The sequence below is a fragment of the Garra rufa genome, chromosome 22, assembly GCF_049309525.1.
Source record: "Garra rufa chromosome 22, GarRuf1.0, whole genome shotgun sequence".
Lineage (NCBI taxonomy): Eukaryota > Metazoa > Chordata > Actinopteri > Cypriniformes > Cyprinidae > Garra > Garra rufa.
The window spans coordinates 29,922,059-29,943,763 of record NC_133382.1 but is presented as its reverse complement, the minus strand read 5'-3'; the positions used below and the strand labels follow the sequence as shown (position 1 = coordinate 29,943,763).

General features: G+C 34.9%; 1 protein-coding gene across 1 annotated transcript in view; it reads right to left on the bottom strand.

Moving 5' to 3' along the window:
• LOC141297471 (protein sidekick-2-like) overlaps positions 1–20,157 on the bottom strand; it is a 40,548-nt gene extending 20,391 nt beyond the window's left edge. The window contains exons 1-3 of the mRNA XM_073827901.1: positions 20,063–20,157; positions 19,819–19,925; positions 16,429–16,576 (exon numbers count right to left, since the gene is read on the bottom strand). Coding sequence (XP_073684002.1) covers positions 16,429–16,576; positions 19,819–19,925; positions 20,063–20,157 — 350 coding nt within the window. The remainder of the gene's footprint in view (positions 1–16,428; positions 16,577–19,818; positions 19,926–20,062) is intronic.
• Between the last annotated feature and the right edge of the window lie 1,548 nt (positions 20,158–21,705).

The following is a 21,705-nucleotide window of genomic DNA, read 5'->3' as shown; positions in this document are numbered from 1 at the left end:
AGAGAAACGATTGGTTATTAAAAAAGACAATTTATATACTTTTTAACCTCAAATGCTCGTCTTGTCTAGCTCTGTGTGATCTCTATGTATTCCAGTTCAAGATATTTAGGGTATGTCGAAAAACTCCTCCAACTTCAAAATCACCCTACACCGCTAAATAAGTACCGACCAAGTGTTTACAACGTAATCCTGCAAAGATGATCAAATGCCCTTTACAAAAAAAGGTAAAACAGTGATGTAGGACAATTTTGAAGTTGGAGAAGAAAATGAATAAATTTCAGAGTTTTTCAACATACCCGTCTTGAACCAGAATATACAGAGTACACGCAGAGCTAGACAAGATGACCATTTCAGGTTAAAAAGTATATAAACTGTCAATTTTTTTTTTTTTTTTTTTTAGAAAATAACCGATTGTTTGCTGGATAAGACTCTTCTTCCTTGGCTGGGATCGTTTAGAGCCCTTTAAAGCTGCATTTAAACAGCATTTTGGAAGTTCAAACTCACAGGCACCATAGAAGTCAACTATATGGAGAGAAATCCTGAAATGTTTTCCTCCAAAAACATAATTTCTTTACGACTGAATAAAGACATGAACATCTTGGATGACAAAGGGAATGAGTAAATGATTTGTTCTGTGTGTTCTGGAAGCGAACTTTTCCTTTAAAATAATTTTGGTGGGCTCCTCACTCTAGTGGGCGGTGTCAAGTGTCATATTACAAAATTTATTACAATTTTTTAAATTGAAAAATTTTTAATTAATAAATTGACAGGGGGTAAAATCATTGGAGTTTGGATGTCACCTGTGGCTATTTTTGTTATAGCACCTAAATAAAATTTAACAGGAACCTAATTTTTTGTGATATCAACTACAAGTTTGGAACACAACCAACTTGATCTCATGACGAAACTTTTTCGCAAGATGTGAAATACGTACCGCCATGTACGTTTTGTGACATAATCAATGTGAAATGTCCAACTGTTCCCCGGAATAGATGAACATACATACAGTATGGTACATTTTATGCAACGTTGGTTTTGTAGGTGTAACCACAGTTCTGACTTGAAATGTCCATTGAGTGGCGCTATAACTCTAATGCGCTGTGACATTTTAAAATGTACCATCTGCACTACACCTAAACCTACCGACAGTACGAACAAAAGCGCAATTGCAAGCATGCCGTTTTAACTTGTTTTTCAATATCTCATCTTTCTGGCTCTAGAGTTCATTTCTTTTGGAAACTGCAGTGATATGTACTTATTGGTAAGTGTGTCTTGCGAAAAAGTTCCCACAGGAATGTTTTCATCATGAGATCAGGTAGAACGTAACTTTGAGGGTGCAAAAAAGTTATTAGCAATGCATATTACTAATCAAAAAGTAAGTTTTCAGATATTTACGGTAAGAAATAATATATCTTAATGGAACATGAATTAGTATCCTAATGATTTTTTGGAATAAAAGAAACATCAATAATTTTGACCCATACAATGTATTTTTGGCTATTGCTACAAATATACCCGTGCTACTTAAGACTGTTTTTGTGGTCCAGGGTCTCATATATTATAATACAGTATATTTTATTAACAGTAAACGCAAACTTCTATAACTTTTCTTTTTTTTAATGCCTTAGGTCTGTATTCCAAAGCATTCCAAAGCATGAATTACAACTATTTAAGTTATAAGGAGTGTGTTGTCACATCTATAGCTGGGTTTTCATCCAAAGTTGCGATTTTAACTTGTGCACAAAATTGGAATATCGCATAAAAAATTTGCGATAAAGTACAGTTTCTATCCAACAAGTCAAATAGAAGAAAATCACCACTTCCTGATAAACAGGCACTATATATCACTAAGAAAAGTAGGAGAAGCCACTGAATATAATAATTTTCATATATAATAAATGCATCGTCTCAGAGCAACCAGACGAAAAAATTTGCGATAAAGTACAGTTTCTATCCAACAAGTCAAATAGAAGAAAATCACCACTTCCTGATAAACAGGCACTATATATCACTAAGAAAAGTAGGAGAAGCCACTGAATATAATAATTTTCATATATAATAAATGCATCGTCTCAGAGCAACCAGACGAAAAACAATAATAAATTAAAGCTGCAAGCAGTGATGAACGGGCCCTCGCCATCTGCGCAGTCGCCATCCCGATAGCATCAGGAAAACGGTGCCCAGTTGGCACATGCATTCACAGTAACGCTCTGCCAGTTTGGATTTAAAGTTTACAGCACTGAAAGGGTTACAGTTTAAAATCAACACACAGACACATACACACAATATATAAAATTTTGCCATCCAGTTTCATTTGTTAACATTAACTATATTAGTTAACATGACCAATAATTAAATAGCATTTATTAATGTTAATTAATATTAAGCTAAAAAAAGTATTCATACACTATTAAAATGTAAATTTGTATCTTTTAACATTAGTTTATGTACTGTGAATTAACATGAACATGAACACACAGTTTTTTAAATATCTTTAAAAAACAAGTTGAGTATTGTAATGGGGCGATATAAATATAACTCATCTTAAAATGGTATAATTTTCAGATGTTTTGAACAGGTAACAGCAAAGTTTGTTTTGTTGTCAAAGTTTGTCTTGAAATTGTTAATTATAATTTTATATTCAATAAATAACACTACGAAAATAACTGTCTAACAATGAAGATAAATCGCTCATGCCATTTATTAATTATTAAAAGTTGTATTTTTTAATCTTTTGCTATGTGACTGCATAGGACAAGTTCATGGTACAGTTCAGTAAAAAAATAAAAAAAAACTGCAAAAAACAAACAATGAAAGAGTTAGTGACCCTTTATATTTTCTCAAAGATCAGACATATTTATGTAGATTACACTACATCAATGTGCATTTCTTCCTCAAAGATGGTCTGCAAGACAGCATGTGTCACTGCTCTCTCACCCTCTCTCCCCCCTACACTCACTCTGACACACACACATACTTAGATACAGGCAGGCAGAGTGAGAGGAAATTTCTGATTTCTTTTTTAAATTTTCTTTAATTCATAGAAGCTTGTATACTAGTGAAAATAACAGCTTTTGCTCAGAATAACTAGTTTTCTGTGTGAAAAAAAGTTTTAAAGAGTTTGGATGCTGCACTTTAAAGATATAAAAAAATATGGTTATCTTTTTTACTATCACTTTAAAAAATCACCACGTCAACACCGTTCAAGATATCCCAAATCCGCTCACAATTTAGCATCTTCAGAATATTCTCTTCATGTTAAAAAAGTTTGGTGTGAACAGCATGTTGCTCTTATGAGAAGTATGAATTTGTTTACAGCCTGATTTTTCCAAAAATCCACATTCAAATCAAAATAGCCAGCTTCCTGTTGGTCGTAGCTAATGAGTTTAATTTAGAAAGTTGTCCAGATTGATGAGAATGATATATGAACAGAGGTTGGTGACTGTAGGAAAAACTAACCCCCCAACTTTTGTCAAAAGATGGCGCTATAGAGTGCCTGCTCCACACCCATTTATGGCCTTTTGCCAGTGTCTAACTATCATTAATATTGATGTGTGTGTTGAGTTTCATGAAATTCTAAGCATGTTATCTGCCTCAAAAAGACAGGAACCTAATTTTAAAGTTTGACACGTTGCCATGGCAACAGCATTTGATTTATCATCGACCCCTTTACATATTCTCATCGGCCGTGTTTTGACATTATTTAGATGAAGTTTGAAGAAAATTGAGTAAAATTAAGAGGCTGATTTCAAAGCATTTTGAAAATGACACACTTCCTGCTGCCAGTTGGCGGCGCTATAACTTTGACTCAAAATAGTCACTTTATGTAATCGGCATCATAAAACGAACAAACTGGTGAAGTTTCATCAGAATCAGGCAATGTGTGCGACAGTTATTAGACACTTCCTGTTTCTCATTTCTTGCCATAACTTTGTCGCCTTGCCACAGCCAAACCGTTAGAGATATCAAAAATCCCCTCGCAATTTTGCATCCCCAATGTCTTGAGATCATGCTGACCGAGTTTGGTGACAATCCTATGGAAATCCTGGGAGGAGTATTTCAAATTCCAGAGCATGTGCTTTTTACATTGCCCTAAATATCTCACTTCCTGTTGGTGGAGCCTATGACATAGAGTACAAAAGTTGTTTGGCTCAGTGAGATCTATATGTGTACCGAGTTTCATATGAATACGTGCAAGTATGTGTGCGCAGTACATCAAGTTTTCTGACTGTGTTCCAGGGGGCGCTGAGAGTTTTTGAGTATGTTAAGGCCCCCAAAAGTGCCCTGAAGGTTGAAAAAAATAAAATAAAAATAAGAATCCTTAGAAGAAGGGGCTCGGGCCCTAAATAGCAACATTTCAGATGCTGTGCAACAAGATTGGATCGCTGGTTAGTCAGGTTATGCCGTCCCAGTCCCACAGCACAAAGTCGCATGACTTTTTTAATGCGCGAGGAAGAATTTATTCGGCAAATGCGTTTCCATCTTTCGCAATTTTTCGCATTAACCCAAGTCAAAAAAACACAAAAATGCGTAAAAAGTTTTTTTTTTTAGTTTCTGATGCAATACTTTAAAATGCGCTTATGTTAAAAAAAAATTGGGTTGTTTGTTTGAATTTATTTCAGGTCATTTTTCAACTTTATTTTAATTAACAAATATTTTTAATAGTTTTAGTTAACAATAACAACCCTGAAACACTTTGAACTGTGGTACGCGTGTGGCTAACATGAGTTTGAGCGCAGTTTGCATCTGTCTGGATCATTTTTTCCCACAACTCCCTATCCATTATGCACATTCCCATCAATAAAAGCAGCAATAAAGCCGAAAATAACAAAAAAGTGCCATTAAAAATAACCAATAACATAAACTGTGTGCACAGCGTGTTGCAGAACAGCTTTTAACAAAGCAAATCATCAACAAAACAACTCAAATTCAAATATTCATTAGTATCTGCATATTTCAAATTAATTGAGTTCTAAAGCCCTGATTACAGCAATTCAAATACTTCAATACTTTCAATAAAGATAAAACACATAAAATAGTGGAATTACTTATTGCATTTACTGATTTGATCAGTAAATTGCAATACCACGCTAACGATTTCAAAAGCACAGTTTGGTTTATTAAAAAGCAAAAAGCCTCATCCCATACACTTGGTCTGAAGATAAACCTTAACAACAGCACGATAAAGACATTACGCTCGAGCGCAGCCGGCTGTCACAGGATATTACATCAAGCTCCTGAAATGATTAATGACTGCTGTATGATTAGAGCGGCTCAACATAGAGAGATGACATAAGAGAGGATGATTGATTTTAATATCTCCTCATGCACACACTTGGTCTCAAATTTCTCCCGTTTTCGGCCCACGATGCATCGTTCCAGATGGATAAGGGGCCGGTTAATAAGGGCGAACGGCTGTGGTGTGATGATCTGTAGTGAATATTTCACTCTGCCTGGGTCCTGGTGCGGCAGGTGTCAGGGAGAGAGCCACACTGCTGCTGAATTATGGATTGGAAGAGGCACAGCGAGTGGCCCAAGACTGCAAATTAATCTCAGGTGATTCCCTAAACCTGAGCACATAAAACGAGTATAAAGACACAGCTAGCAGACCGAGCGGCTAATGAGGCAGTGAAGAACACACACACACACACACACACACACACACACATAGACATTTATATATGCACATACATTGTTATTTCCTCATACTTTTACACACATTCTCTCTCTCTCTCTCTCACACACACACACACACACACACACACACACACACACACACACAATAAAATATGATTTACCCTGCGAGCACACGACACCAAATTCCTGACTGACAGTGCACGCATGATAAAGGTCATGCATAAACATTATCGCACATGTCTCACAGTACTCATAAATACAGCAAATATGCATGTTTCTGAAAGCAGAGATGAATATAAAATAAGATGAAGCCTATGAACCCATTTTATGGTGGCAACATATGACAAAAAGGTAAATTATGAAGATAGAGATGTCAAAGAACCAAGGCATCGATCAGGAATTCTGACATTTATATCTATAATGTCACGAATTCTGACGTAATATAATGAAAACATTCAAGAAACTCCTAATGAAACCTGCATATCCAGACAAGTACAAAGTGATAAGTCAAATCATACAGGTGGCATATTGAGAAAAGATGTGCTTTTACTCTTCTGATTGATTCCACAATAGCAGAACATTATATGTATAGACACCTTAGCAACCACACAGCAACAAATCACCAAAAATTAAAAAGCATTATAAGCTGCACAGCAACATTCTTGAAACAAATCATAATAGTGAGTATCACTGAAGCTCTTATTAGTGTGAACATTCCAAAACGCGGTTACTTTTTATATTTTTGTCTCATTGTTAGTCTCTCTGCATGTCTTTGTGTGTATTCCCACGTGGTTGTGAGAAGATTTCATGAAATCAGTGATCAGTGACAGTTTCATTTTGAATCACAGAGCTGAGAAATTAGTATCACTGTTGAGTTGTGTTTTCTCATCAAAGATATTTACCGCATTCACGTACTGCAACCCTGCATTTAAGTCTGACAAAGAATGGCATTCTGAGAAAACGGTGCATGTTGTGCATAAAATATGGAGTCTGACACTTCCAAATGTAATGAGCTGCAAATCTGAACGGTGTTACAAGGCAGCACGGTTCAAAGTAGGAGGCATTAATAATCATAAATGCACCAGATTAATCATTAAGAAAAGGAAATTCCAAAATGCAATGAAAGAGAAAAGTTGATTACAAATATATACAGTAGTATAAGGAAATCTTTATGATTTTTTTGTGTTTTTGTAATTGAAAGTCTATTATACTCAACAAGGCCACATTTATTTGATCAAACATGCTGAAAAAACAGTAATATTGTGAAATATTATTATAAATGAAAATAACTGTTTTCTATTTGAATATATTTGAAAATGTAGTTTACTTCTGTAATTGCAAAGCTGAATTGTACTCATTATAATTATAATATTCATTCTAATATTCTAAATTGATGCTCAATTATCAGTATTAAAAACATTCATATTGACCTCAAACTTTTGAATACTAGCGTACTTGTATTTCATTTAATACTGACAAGTACAGGAAAAAATATATATATCAATGTAATACTACTACTACTACTAATAAATAAAATAAAATAAAATTTCACAATTTGATTAAATTCTGATTTACAAGCTTTTGATTTGATTCGATTTCCAATTTGAATCATTTCTATTATTTTCTTGAAATATGGCATTTCCATCAGTCGTTTCTGACGTGATACGTCAAAACTAAAAACAATGTGATAGAAGTCACAGCATATGCTCAAAAAAGGGAGTTGACAGTAACTATGTTAACATTTATTTCAGTGTATTTTCAGCTTTATTTTAATTAACAAAACATTTTTAATAGTTTTAGTCAACAATAACAACCCTGAAACACACTGAGCTGTGATACATGTGTGTGATTTACAAGCTTTCGATTTAATTCGATTTCCAATTTGATCCACTTTGATTTGATATTGGTTATTTTGGATATATATATATATATATATGTTTTCTCAAGGAAAAAAAATATCTAAATGAATGCTCTAAATTATACATGAGAGTCAGCTGGTTCTACATTACTACAATATTGAAGGTTAAAATTAAATGATTTGTATATTTATAAGTCGCAATTATATAACTATATTTACTCCAATTCATTTTTTGAAATATAAACATATAAAATGGTGGCTGTCATAAAAACTTGACGGACTCATTCAAACATAAATTAAACATTGAAGAACAGTAAAAAATATTATGAATTTGTCATATGGCGCATATTTTCAGCATAAAACTCCTCTCTACAGTTCATTTTTCTAGCTGACTAATGAATGTATGGTCACCAAATATGTTTTTCTGAGGTAAATGTGATGTGACATTATTTACAAGCTGTTATATTAATGTCTTTTAACAGGTAAATGTGACATTATGCAACACTGTTTACAACCTGTTATATCTACGATTTTCGTCGATTCAAACACTGACTGAGCAATTACATGAGACAGGATACAGATTTCAGTAAGCTGCACTCTTTCTTTTTACATACCTTCAGATGTTCATTCATGTTTATTTCATGCTAAAATAAAGATGATCAATGAACTTCGATCACTTTACATCAAACAGCATCAAATCCCCATTTACTGTATGAATATTGTAATAAAATAAACAGAATTTGAAATCTAAGACTTTGTTTCAAACGTAACAATACATAAAGCTTATGGCAATTTATTAGATGCTCAAAACAGAGCCTGTGTGCGCCTGCGTTCGAATGTGTGTGTTTGCTGACCCGCTATAACAGTTATATGCACACAATAGCGAGCGGAATGGCATTTGTCAGTGCAGTGCTCTCTTGGCACTCTCCGGGGAGCAGCGGAGTCCGCAGTCTATGACCTCTATTACACTTAGACAAATACGCACGGCACAAGCCACGGTCCCTTTAGAGGGAATAGGATCTCGAGCGAATATCACACGCTCACAGTCATGGTAAATATATCTGGGAACACTTACAAATACTGACAGGACACACACCGGCTGATCTAGCGTGCACACACACACACACACACACACACACACACACACACAGAGCACACGCTGAATACAGGTGGTCAAATAAAACTGACAGAAAGAATATGCTTGAATTTTCCAGGGAAATGCCCAGGAATGGGAAACCGAGAGTTGAAGAACATGTTGTGCACAACACCTGTCTAACAAACAAAAGCTAATGCTATTGCTGCAGCCAATATCTCAAGTTTTATGCTGTAGAAAAACAGAAGTAGCCCCTCTGGTGCCATCAGCGTCTGCTGAAAGGAAATCCTTTCTGACACTAGTCAAATATATTCAGGACTCAAATAAAACCTCAATTTTACCACCCACTAACAGGAACCTGAGCCAGACCATGTGTCCTAAGCATTTAGCATAACCATGCCTGCTCTAAGCCTTATTTGTCAGTGACAAATATGTGAACCACAAAACCAGTAGCACAGGTATATTTGTAGCAATAGCCAAAAATACATTTTATGGGTCAAAAATATAGATTTTTCTTTTATGTCAAAAATCATTAGGATATTAAAAAGGTCCTATTATGCTTTTTCACTTTTTGAATTTTAGCCAGTTTGTGGTGTGTATGTTTGGGCATAAAAAACATCTACAAAGTTACAAATCCCAAGTCCACACGAAAGGAAGATTTAAAATCTGGTTTTGTGGTTCAACTGCTTGGTCTGGAATGACAGTATAAATATTACAATCTGTTTAGTGTAGGATTTAGTGTAAGAAATGTAGTCATATCCTGATTGTTCATGCATTTTTAACACAGTGTTTTGCTAACATCATAATAGTGCATCTGCATGTGCAGATGGTTGAATTTATGTTATACTATACTTACACTTCTTCTGCAGATGCATGACTAAGGGTTGTGAAATATCTTTGGCGAGAGAAAACGGAGTATTTTTAGAAATGCACATAAATCTATATACAGATGGGTAGAGATTCTCATGACCTGTATTTTGTGCTCCTGTGTGCTGTTGTCAAAGAGAATTTATTAATTTACTCCGCTAAATTATTAGTAAGCCCTTCCTATATTCCCAGTACAGAACAGAATATGAGTTTATTCAAAATATGCTGATTACTGTGTTTACAGAAATAGTCTAATGGCCAAGACCAAAATATGGACCTTAATGAGAAAATGAACTGCATGCAAACACACTTAATGCACTATATTCCAATGGCGGGTAAAACTGATTCACACCTGTGATTATAACCTGCAAACCTATAATACAAATGCATAAACATGACCTCTTTGTTCAGAGGCACGTCTGCATGCTATAGAAATGCCATCACCTGTGTGCTGTCACTAACACACACTGTGAATCCTCTCTAACGGAGGGACTGGTTTGTGCCGGCGTGTGCCATAAGAGCTGCCTGAAACCTCAACAACCATGCATTTAAGGGGATCCTGTTAGAAACGGTGTTTTAGAAACAAGAAACCCAAAGAGGAGAGTGTCGAATGAGTAACAGTCATCCAAATGCCAAGGACTATTGGCCTCTTATCTGAACTGAATTCTTCAGCGGAATAGGTTGGAATCTAAGGGACGAAATCTGAATAGAAAACCGAATAGCACCTTTCCTTTAACACTCACTTGGAGTGGCGCAGCTTCTGGAATGTGTTTACCATCTGAGGTTCTGATTATACACAACATTAGCCCTCCCAAATAACACAACAAATCAAATGCAGTCAGTGGAAAAGGGCCTTTCAATTGCATTCCTATTCAATAATGAAAGACTAATGGCTATTGCAGTTAAATGACTGCTTTCAAGCCGCTCTCTCGCTCCCTGTAGGCAGGAAAAGTAATGAAGGGAGGATGCCGTCTTCGACACGCAAGACTGCTGTGGGACACACCGACTGACGGTAAGGGAGACGTGAGATGTGTCTTTTTATGGACTTAATCTGAGAATCACTTTATATGATAGAACAAAAGATAGAACAATAGATTGTACTGTATGACAGATAGAACGATAGATGGAACAACAGAACAATATAACAATAGATAGATAGATAGATAGATAGATAGATAGATAGATAGATAGATAGATAGATAGATAAAATAGAACGATAGACAGAATGATAGAGCAACAGAATGATAGAAAGATAGACAGAATGACAGATAGAATGATAGACAGAACGATATGGATGAGAGGTAGAACGATAGATAAAGCAATAGAATGACAGAATGATAAATAACATGATAGAACGATAGATAGGACGATAGATAGAATGATCGAATAGAATGATAGAACGACAGAGCAATAGATAGATAGATAGATAGATAGATAGATAGATAGATAGATAGATAGATAGATAGATAGACAGCCATACAGACAGATAGCAGAACAATAGATAGTATGACAGAATGATTAATAGATAGAATGATAGACAGAATGACAGATAGATAGATAGATAGATAGATAGATAGATAGATAGATAGATAGATAGATAGATAGATAGATAGATAGACAGATAGAAGAACAATAGATAGTATGACAGAATGATTAATAGACAGAACGATAGACAGAATAATACATAGATAGATGGATAGACAGACAGAGAGATCAATATTTAGATAGATCAATAAACAGAATAAACAGATAGATAGATAGACAGAGCGATAGACAGAACGATAGACAGAACAATAGATAGATAGATAGATAGATAGCAGAACAATAGATCGATAGATCGATAGACCGATAGACAGAGCGATAGATAGACAGAGCGATAGACAGAACGATAGAACAATAGATAGATAGATAGATAGATAGATAGATAGATAGATAGATAGATAGATAGATAGATAGATAGATAGATAGATAGATAGATAGATAGATAGATAGATAGATAGATAGATAGCAGAACAATAGATCGATTTGGAAATCTGGAATATGAGGGTGCGAAAAAAAAAATCAAAATACTGAGAAAATCACCTTTAAAGTTCTCCAAATTAAGTTCTTAACAATGCATATTACTAATAAAAAAATACATTTTTATATATTTATAGTAGGAATTTTGCAAAAAATCTTTATGGAACATTTTTTCTTTACTTAATTTCCTAACAATTTTTGGCATAAAAAAAAAAAAATCAATAATTTTGACCCATACAATGTATTTTTGGCTATTGCTACAAATATACCCCAGCACCTTAAGACTGGTTTTGTGGTCCAGGGTCACATATATTAAGAGATTACTTTATTTTAATTAGATCTCTTCAGTTTTGTTTCTTCTAAAATCAAAATTGTAGTTTTTATTATTTTTTTGTAACAATTTCTTTGCACAGTTGTTCATAGAGTTTTCAATTCACCTATATTTGCCTGTTTCCTTTTTCTTTTTCTTTTTTACCTATGGTATCGATACCAAGGTATTAGATCCTAGTATCGTACCGAAGTCAGAAATTGTGGTATCGAGCCATCCCTAAGACAGAGCGATAGATAGATAGACAGAGCGATAGACGGAACGATGGATAGAACGATAGACAAAGCAATAGATAGACAGAGCAATAGACAGAGCGATAGATACAACAATAGATAGATAGATAGATAGATAGATAGATAGATAGATAGATAGATAGATAGATAGATAGCAGAACAATAGAGCGATAGATAGATGATAGATAGATAGATAGATAGATAGATAGATAGAGCAACAGACAGAACGATAGATAGACAGAGCGATAGACAGAACTATAGATAGATAGACTGAGTGATAGACAGAGCGATAGATAGATAGATAGATAGATAGATAGATAGATAGATAGATAGATAGAGCAACAGACAGAACGATAGATAGACAGAGCGATAGACAGAACTATAGATAGATAGACTGAGTGATAGACAGAGCGATAGATAGATAGATAGATAGATAGATAGATAGATAGATAGATAGATAGATAGATAGATAGATAGATAGATAGAAAGATAGATAGATAGATAGAGCAACAGACAGAACGATAGATAGACAGAGCGATAGACAGAACTATAGATAGACAGAACTATAGATAGATAGACTGAGTGATAGACAGAGCGATAGATAGACTGAGTGATAGACAGAGCGATAGATAGATAGATAGATAGATAGATAGATAGATAGATAGATAGATAGATAGATAGATAGATAGATAGATAGATAGATAGATAGATAGATAGATAGATAGATCAAAAAATAGATCTATACCACTGTAGAAAAAGCTGAAACATTATCACAGTCTGAAGTGACAATGGCATCAAGCTTCCCTGAGAGCAGCACAGCCAACAGGAGCAGCTGCAGATCCGGGATGGAGTAGAGAGAGTCCCAGTTGCAGCATCTCAGCACGAAATTGTCTCATCAAGGGGAAACTAGAGTCAGGGGAGCGTGGAGAGCGAAAGAATGCTACTTCTGCTGGACAAGCTTTACCAATCTACAGCTCAATTTACAACAAAATCTGTTCATTTTCTTCTTGCCCAACATGAGAAAAAGAAATAATTTGGTTGATGGGCAAATGTTGGTCAGGCTTCAATGGCTGTGCGCACACACACACACAAGATAAAATGTTCAGAGTGAGTTAAATGTTGTTGTTTTTTTAGTTCCTATAACTGTTCTCAGCTCTCATGTATGCATTAAAACCACCTCTGCATCACAGACATCTATATGAATAGCATAAAACCGCAATAAAGTGTTTCTTTTGCAGGGCAAATTATATATGCCAAGAGCAAATTACATTACACTATTACCTTCCATGAAAAGCAATAAGTGGAATTTCATTTAAGAGAGATTGTTTGTTTACATACTCTATTGATTACGGCAGCAGTAAATCATTTAATGATGATCAAATGATGTAGAAAAAAGCATTTTAATTGGGCATACATCCAGATGCACATTTGCCTGGACTGCACTGATGGAATAACGCCGTACAAACTCAGCATAGTATGCACGATTGAAGTCTGTTGAATCTTTCACAACCTAGCACTCCAGAAAATGGGGAATTACGGCGCGCAAATTACACTAAGCACAAAATTTTTATGCAGTGTCTGTGCTGTTACCTGATTTGCATTGAATTCCTCTAGTAAATCAGGTATGAAAGCTATGCACAGAATTTTTAGTCTCAATAATAATAACATTATTTTAGTTCATGTATGGTTTAGTAGTCAAAGCTAGGTTCAAGACAAATTACAAATGTTTAATATTTAAGGTCGGAGGTTTATAACAAACCAAAATGTCTATCTATATACAGTATTGCTGCTATGCAAGTACTGTAATAATATAATAGTCTATTTCACCCCCTCTTGATTCAATCATGTAGGCACATAAAATGCAAATACTAAGTCATGTTGTCTTTTAAACGCTGTTCTATAATTCAAACTTTCTATGTAACATAAACTTAACATAATTTGGCAAAATGTCAACAGCACTGTTAACACAAATTAACACTGTAGGCGACTCAAAAGCAAAGTGCTGGAAAATGTCATTTTATCATCCAGAGCAGCGCTCCGGTGTGCTAAAACCTCAAAGTGGCTGAAGGGAGGCAGGGTTGTGAGAGAAAATGGAGAAACGCGGCTCTCTCCCAGGCATTGATTATCCTGCTCTCTTCTGGGCTGTGTGATTGCATGATTAGAGGGAAAAGAGACAGAGAGCGGATGAGAGGTGAGGGAGAAAGCTTTGTGCTTCTGAAAACTCTCCATTTCACGACCCTTGGGCCGCACAGCTAGTTTTCGGCGAAACGAGGGTCGCCGAAATGAGTACAATCTGACGAAAATAAAGAGCGAGAGATTAGAATTCACCAATCTAGAGCAGACGGAGTCAGAAGCGCCAGGACGCTCTCAGACAGACTAGCAGTCCTCCATGGGCGTCTCGGTCAATGTTACGCTTATTTCCATTTTTCACGGAGTCTTTGAAACTGCGACAGAGGTGCCAATGGCCTGATTAAAATTCAATTAAATGATTTTCCTGGAATAAATGTTATCTGCTCCACTCATTTGCACGAGGTAACCTTGGCTCAGAGCTAGAAACAGACGCTTGTGTGCGAGCGAAATGTATTAGAGCACAGAAAGGAGAACTCTGGGAAGGCAGAGTGTGAGGAAGACAGAAAAAAACATAACAGGAAACTGAAAAATTTGGACGCACAATTTAGAGGTTTGGCAATGTCAGCTTGATGGAAAGAAATTCACTAATTTGTCATGTCAGCTGACATTATTTTACAAAGCCACTAGACAGACAGACAGATGGACAGACAGACAGAACAAACAAGCCAATGACAGAACGAATTATAGATAGATAAACAGGTAGACAGATCTAAACAACAGAATAAACAACAGAATGATAGATAGACAGCCAGACAGACAGAATGACGAACAAACGGATGAACGAACAAACAAATGAATGAATGAACAAACAAACAAATAAATTAACAAATAAACAACAGAAGAAATTATGGATAGACCGAAGGAACAATTGAATTAACGAACGGACAAACACATTAATTGACAAACAAACAAACAAATGAAAATATGAATGAATGAACAAACAAACAAACAGAACAAATTATAGACAGAAAGAATGAACGAATGAACAAACGAACAATTGGACGGATGAAGGAATGAACGGATGAAGGAATGAATGCATGAATTAACAAAAAAAAAACAAATGAACGAACAAACAAATTATAGAAAGACCAACAGACAGGACGAATGAACAAAAAATAAGAACGGACGAACAAACGAATGAATGAATAAACAAAAAAATGAATAAACAAATGGATGAATGAACGAACGAACAAACAAACAACAGAACAAAATATAGAGAAACAGACAGACTGAGCGAACGAATGAACAAACAAACTGGTGAACGAATGAATGAACAAATGAATTAACAAACGAATGAATGAACAAACAAATGAATGAATAAACAAATGAACAAATGAATGAATAAACAAACAAACAACAGAACAAATTATAGACAGACAGACTGAATGAATGAATGGACAAACGAACAGACAAACAAATGAATGAACAAATGGATTAACAAACTATAAACAAGTTATAGACAGATGAACAGATGAACAAATGAACGAACTAATTAAAGAATAAACAAACAACAAATAAACAAGTGAATGAACGAATGAACGAACAAACAACAGAACAAATTATAATCAGACAGACTAAATGAACGAATGAACCAACAAACGAACGGACGAACGAACGAATGAACAAATGAATGAACAAACGAATGAATGACCGAACAAACAAACAAACAAACAAACAGAACAAATTATATACAGACAGACAGAACAAACAAACTAACAAATGAATGAATGAATGAACAAACAAACAAACAAACAACAAAAATTATAGACAGAAAGAGAACAACAGTGTGATGACAGACAGAACAAACAACAAAACAAACAAAAGGTCAAATGAATGAACAAATGATCGAATGAACAAACAAACGAACAAACAATCGATTGAGAGATACAGGCAGACAGATAGCACGATACAACAGATAGATAGATAGATAGATAGATAGATAGATAGATAGATAGATAGATAGATAGATAGATAGATTTAGCGCTTGACTCTGGAAAACAAGCAAGCTCACCAGGGTTTCTGAGATGCTAGCAAGTCAATAAATGCTTATATGACAACAAACACCTCCACAAGCTGCACGCACACATTCAGAAACACACCTGGAGGCGATAAAACACAGTGTGTGTATCTCCGGACTAGATGTATAGTTACAAAGATCCCTCAAAAACAATCACGCACAATCAGCCTGCTTGCGGAAAGAAAAAGATAAAGACACAATAAAGGCGGAATAGGAAAAAGAAACCCAACAGATATACAAACTTACATGCGACTGCTGGGGGGGATTTTGCGTCCGTCTCTGAACCAGGTAACCTGTGGTTGGGGGAAACAGCGAATGCGAGGCGCCGGTATTACGGCTCCTTCTCCTTGGGATACGGCTTGGGCACGTTCGCCTTCCTCAAAACTTCCCATATCTATGGACAAACACAAGGCAAATAGTAGGAGTGAACAAATTAACTAAACATCCATGTGTTCAAATTCTTACATAGTGCATATGTTAGCATTAAGCATTAAACGTCTGTCCAAATACTGACTCATAACTCCACTACAAATACAAACAGACTTTAATTTCTGGTACAAGTGCCTACACAAGTGGATAAAAACAGTTGCAGTATTAACATTTGTCGTTTTGCCAGAGACACACAGCAGAATTTTTCAGTGTTTTTGAGTGTCTTTCACCATCTGCTTCAGTTGGGCAGAGTTTGACAGACGTGCTCTGACACAGCGCCAGACATCGTCGCGGCTGCCGTCGGACTGGGGATGATATGCGCCAGCTAGCTATCGGCCATGACAGTGACCAGAACTGACTCATCCGAACGGACGTTCGCCATGCGTTAAATCAGCAGTCATTCTTATTTACACCCCTATCTGATTCAGCAGAACGTTCTTGTTTCAGGAACACGGACATGAGTAGCTAACCAAACGTCAATTTATTCCTTCTGGTCAATCATATGTAAAAATAGCTGAAAAAAGCCTTGTAGAGCAACTTTTTACTCGAAACTTGTATTATTTTAATAGGGTAGCACACCAAAAAATGAACATTTTGTCATCACTCACACCCTGATGTTATTCCAACCCTGTATTATTATTACTTCCATAAATAACAAAAGAAGGTCTAAGGCAGAATGTCAGCCGAATAATGAAAGTAATATGGGGTCGGAATGACATGAGGGTGAATAAATGATAAAAGTTTCACTGTTAGATTAACTATTTCTTTTGTCACCAAAGAAAGTTAGAAACGAACACCATTTTTGCTGCACGGTGTGGAAAAGATTTCGAAATCAAAGGCAGTGGCTTTAATATCGAGAGCATTATTCATCAAAAAAGCTAATTACGGAAAACCACTTACAAAAATAATACAATATCCAGCATGGCAATGTCCTGCCTTTGATATCACAATGTCGTTTCCTGTGTATTGACTCCTGTATTTGATTTCTCTCACTTCATTCTTCAAATGAAACGAAAGGTAATTGGATGTCAATTATTGCACAGGTGCATGAATGGGAAATGAGGAAAGAAAATAAGGGCCAAGTACTTCCATCTTGACCAGAAGTGAAGTACCTGCACACATCCTGATATGAAAGGCCATAATAAGAAGCGATGGACCGATACATCAGCCAGGCTGAATAATTGGACAACAGTCAGCCATTTTGAGATTATTAGCATGGACCGCTAACCGAGAGCACAAGGCGATTCGCAAATGTGAACAGACGGATGTGTCAGCTGCTAATAACATTTTGAGAATTTTGAGTATACACAAACTGCTCATAAGTTTGGAGTTGGTAAGATTTTTGTGATTTAAAAAAACTGTTTTCTATTTTAATACATTTTAAAATGTAGTTAATTCCTGTGATGCAAAGCTGAATATTCAGCATCATTACTCCAGTCTGTAGTGTCACATGATGCTTTAGAAATCATTCTAATATGCTTATTGTTATTACCAATGTTCAAAATAGCTCTGCTGCTTAATATTTTTGTGGAAACCATGCTACATTTGTCAGGATTCTTTGATGAATAGAAAGTTTAAATCAAATAAACAGTATTTATTTTAAATAGTAATCTTTTATAAAAGTCTTCACTGTCACTTTTGGTCAATTTAAAGCATTCTTGATAAATAAAAGTATTATTTTCTAATAAAAAATATATGAAAACATAAATACTTAAAGAAGTTGACTTCCAGAACAAAAATCTACAGATAACGTACTCACCCCCTTGTCATCCAAGATGACTTTTCTGTCTTCAGTCGTAAAGAAATTATGTTTTTTGAGAAAAACATTTAAGGATTTTTCTCCGTATAGTTGACTTCTATGATGCCCCGAGTTTGAACTTCCAAAATGCAGTTTAAATGCGGCTTCAGACGATCCCAACCCTTACCAAAAAGAAGCATACTTCAAGTTTATTTTATTAAGTATACTTAAGTAAAGTTCAAGTATATGTTAAGTATACTTTATGTAGTTGTAACTCCCCCGTCATTCTGTGTGTTTTTGGTTTGTCCCGTAAGCCCTTATTTGGAGTTCTGCAAATGAGGTCTGCATTTAAAGGGCCCATGTGATAAAATGAGCTGATTTTGACAAGGTAAAAGGGTGTTATTTTACACTACTATTGAGAATTTTAACCAAAGTATATTAGAGACTCATTAAGACCCTAAAGAATCATATGAACTTGTGGAAAATGGGCATCCGATGACCCCTTTAACAAAAGCGGTAAAACAGCAACGTAGGACGATTTTGAATATGAAAGGGAAAATGAGATGGGAGTTTTTCGACAAGTGTTTGGATGAGCGTTTGAGGTTAAAAAGTATATAAATTGTAATAGAAAAAGATAAGATAAGATAAGGCCATTCTTCCTCGGTTATGATCATTTACAAACGCATTTGGGTTCATTTGAAGCCACATTTAAACTGAATTTTGGAAGTTCAAAGCTGAGGCACCAGAAGTTCACTTTATGAAGAAAAACCCTAAATTAAAAAAAAAAAAAAAAAAAAAAAAAAAATTTACGACTGAAAAAAGAAACATGAACATCTTGGATGTGGTGGTAAGTACATTATCTGTATATTTTTGTTATGGAAGTGAACTTCTCTTTTTAAGGGACTTTTAAATAAGTCAGGCACAAATTTTGCAATGGATCGAACATGGATCAGCAAGCAGGAAGTGAGCAAGGAGCTGAGTGATAACATACAGGAAGCCTTCGCTTTACTCACACACTCCACCGAAAAAAAAAAAATCAAACTTCAATAATGTCCGGAAACAGCCGGCGAGAGGTCAGTGGGCAGTGAAACTTGAATCTGGCTTGAAACACCAGAGACTTGCCACTCGGTTCAAGCGCAGCAGCTGTTCCTCATGCTAAACAGATTATAAAACGGAGGAATGAATTAAATTCTGAGAGAGAGCGAAGCGATTGGTCGACACAACCTCATCAATCTAATGAGGAAGTTAGAGTGGACCAGCTGTGGCATTGCAGAGGAGCTTTTAATGAAACAGGTACGCAGCCTCACCAACAGCTGCCGTTCCTGCGAAACACACACACACACACACACACACACACACACACACACACACACACTAGGGCACAATTTGACCGTCTGGTAACAACCGTACATGCAAGGACCAACAAACACAGAAATCCAAAGCGGTTGAGAGTTACTATGGTTACTCACATGCCACTTGCACTTCAGTTCTCCTCTGTAACAACGCTCCGACTCTGTTCCTCACAATACACCGATAGAAGCCAGCATGCGATCTGTCCAGAGATGGTATCAAATACCTGTAAGAGATAAAACACAGCGGGTTTACTCTTTGAAACTACAATAATGACTACGCATCAAGAATAAAATAATGCAAAACTGTCAGAATGCCTTTCATATGTGATTCATAAGCGTTTTATGTATATTTTATATGTACAAATGACTCTCATTCATTCTGTCACCTCCGTCCTCCTCAAAGCGAACATCTCTGTAATCTGTCAAAGCTGTCAGGCTCTCAGATGCACATTTCATTCATATTTATATTTCACACCAGGGAGAATATAAATATTCCAATAAAGTATTTTTTTTTCTATATTGCCATTTCACTGTGATGACCTTGAATTTCTCTGCTTCAGTGCAGAATGTAAATATGCTTGCTTTACCATCTTCCTCTCAGTAGGTGGCGCTCTAACACACACAATGACTGTGTAAAATAAGTCAAATAAGCTGCGGTAAGTTTTGGTGAGGCCTTTGTGTGATTCTGTATATTTATATTATAGCCAATATTATTAATTTATTAGAAAACCCAAATACAGAACCATTAATTGTTGTTCAATTATGTAAAACTAAATCACACAAAACATGAATTTGATTTTAACATATAATCACTGATAAAACTCACAGCATTTATTTATAAAGGATACAGAAAAATGCAACAAGTTTTTTTTTAAGAAGTTAAGCATATAAGTGACACTACACTACCAGTCAAAAGTTTTTGAACAGTAAGATTTTTAATTTTTTAAAGAAGTCTCTTCTGCTCACCAAGCCTGTATTTATTTGATCCAAGGTACAGCAAAAACTGTAAAATTTTGATTATTTTTTTAAATATTTAAAATAACTGTTTTCTGTTTGAATATATTTTAAAATGTAATTCATTCTTGTGATCAAAGCTGAATTTTCAGCATTATTACTTCAGTCTTTTGTGTCACATGATCTTTCAGAAATCATTCTAATATGCTGTTTTGTGGTTTTAAGAAACATTTATTATTATTATCAATATTTAAAACAATTGAGTACATTTTTTCAGGATTCTTTGAAGAATAGAAATACCTAAAGATCAGCATTATATATACATATATATATATATATATATATATATATATATATATATATATATATATATATATATATATATAATTTTTTATTAAAAATAAATTAAATAAAAATAAAAAGTCCTGACATTTCATAAAAAAATAGAATCTGTACTTGTAGCCTGGCAAGGATGCTTTAAATTGATCAAAAGTGATGATTAAAGACATTTATAATGTTACAAAAGATTTATATTTTAGATAAATGCTGTTCTTCTGAACTTTCTATTAATCAAAGAAACCTGAAAATTGCTAAAATGCTATGCTAAAAATTCAGCTTTGAAATCACAAGAAACAATTACTTTTTAAATACATTCAAATAGAAAACAGTTATTTTAAATAGCAAAAATATTTAAAAAATTTTCTGTTTTTGCTGGATCAAATAAATACAGACTTGGTGAGCAGAAGAGACTTCTTTTAAAAAACATAAAAATCTTGGTGACACTAAAGTGACATTTTTAATAATAAAAAAATATTTAAAACTTTATATTCATCTAATAATCTTAAACATGTCTAACGGTTTCTACAAAACTCACAACCCCAAACTTTTAAAAAGAAGTGGATGAAATTGCCAAGATGTCATTGGCTTAAAAAGTTCCAAATGGCACATTTAAAATCTCAAATAGCTTCTATTTGAGATGATTGTGAATGTTAGCGAGTAGCTTTTCTCTTTTGTACACACCCACTAAAACTTCATTACTTTAATTTACCT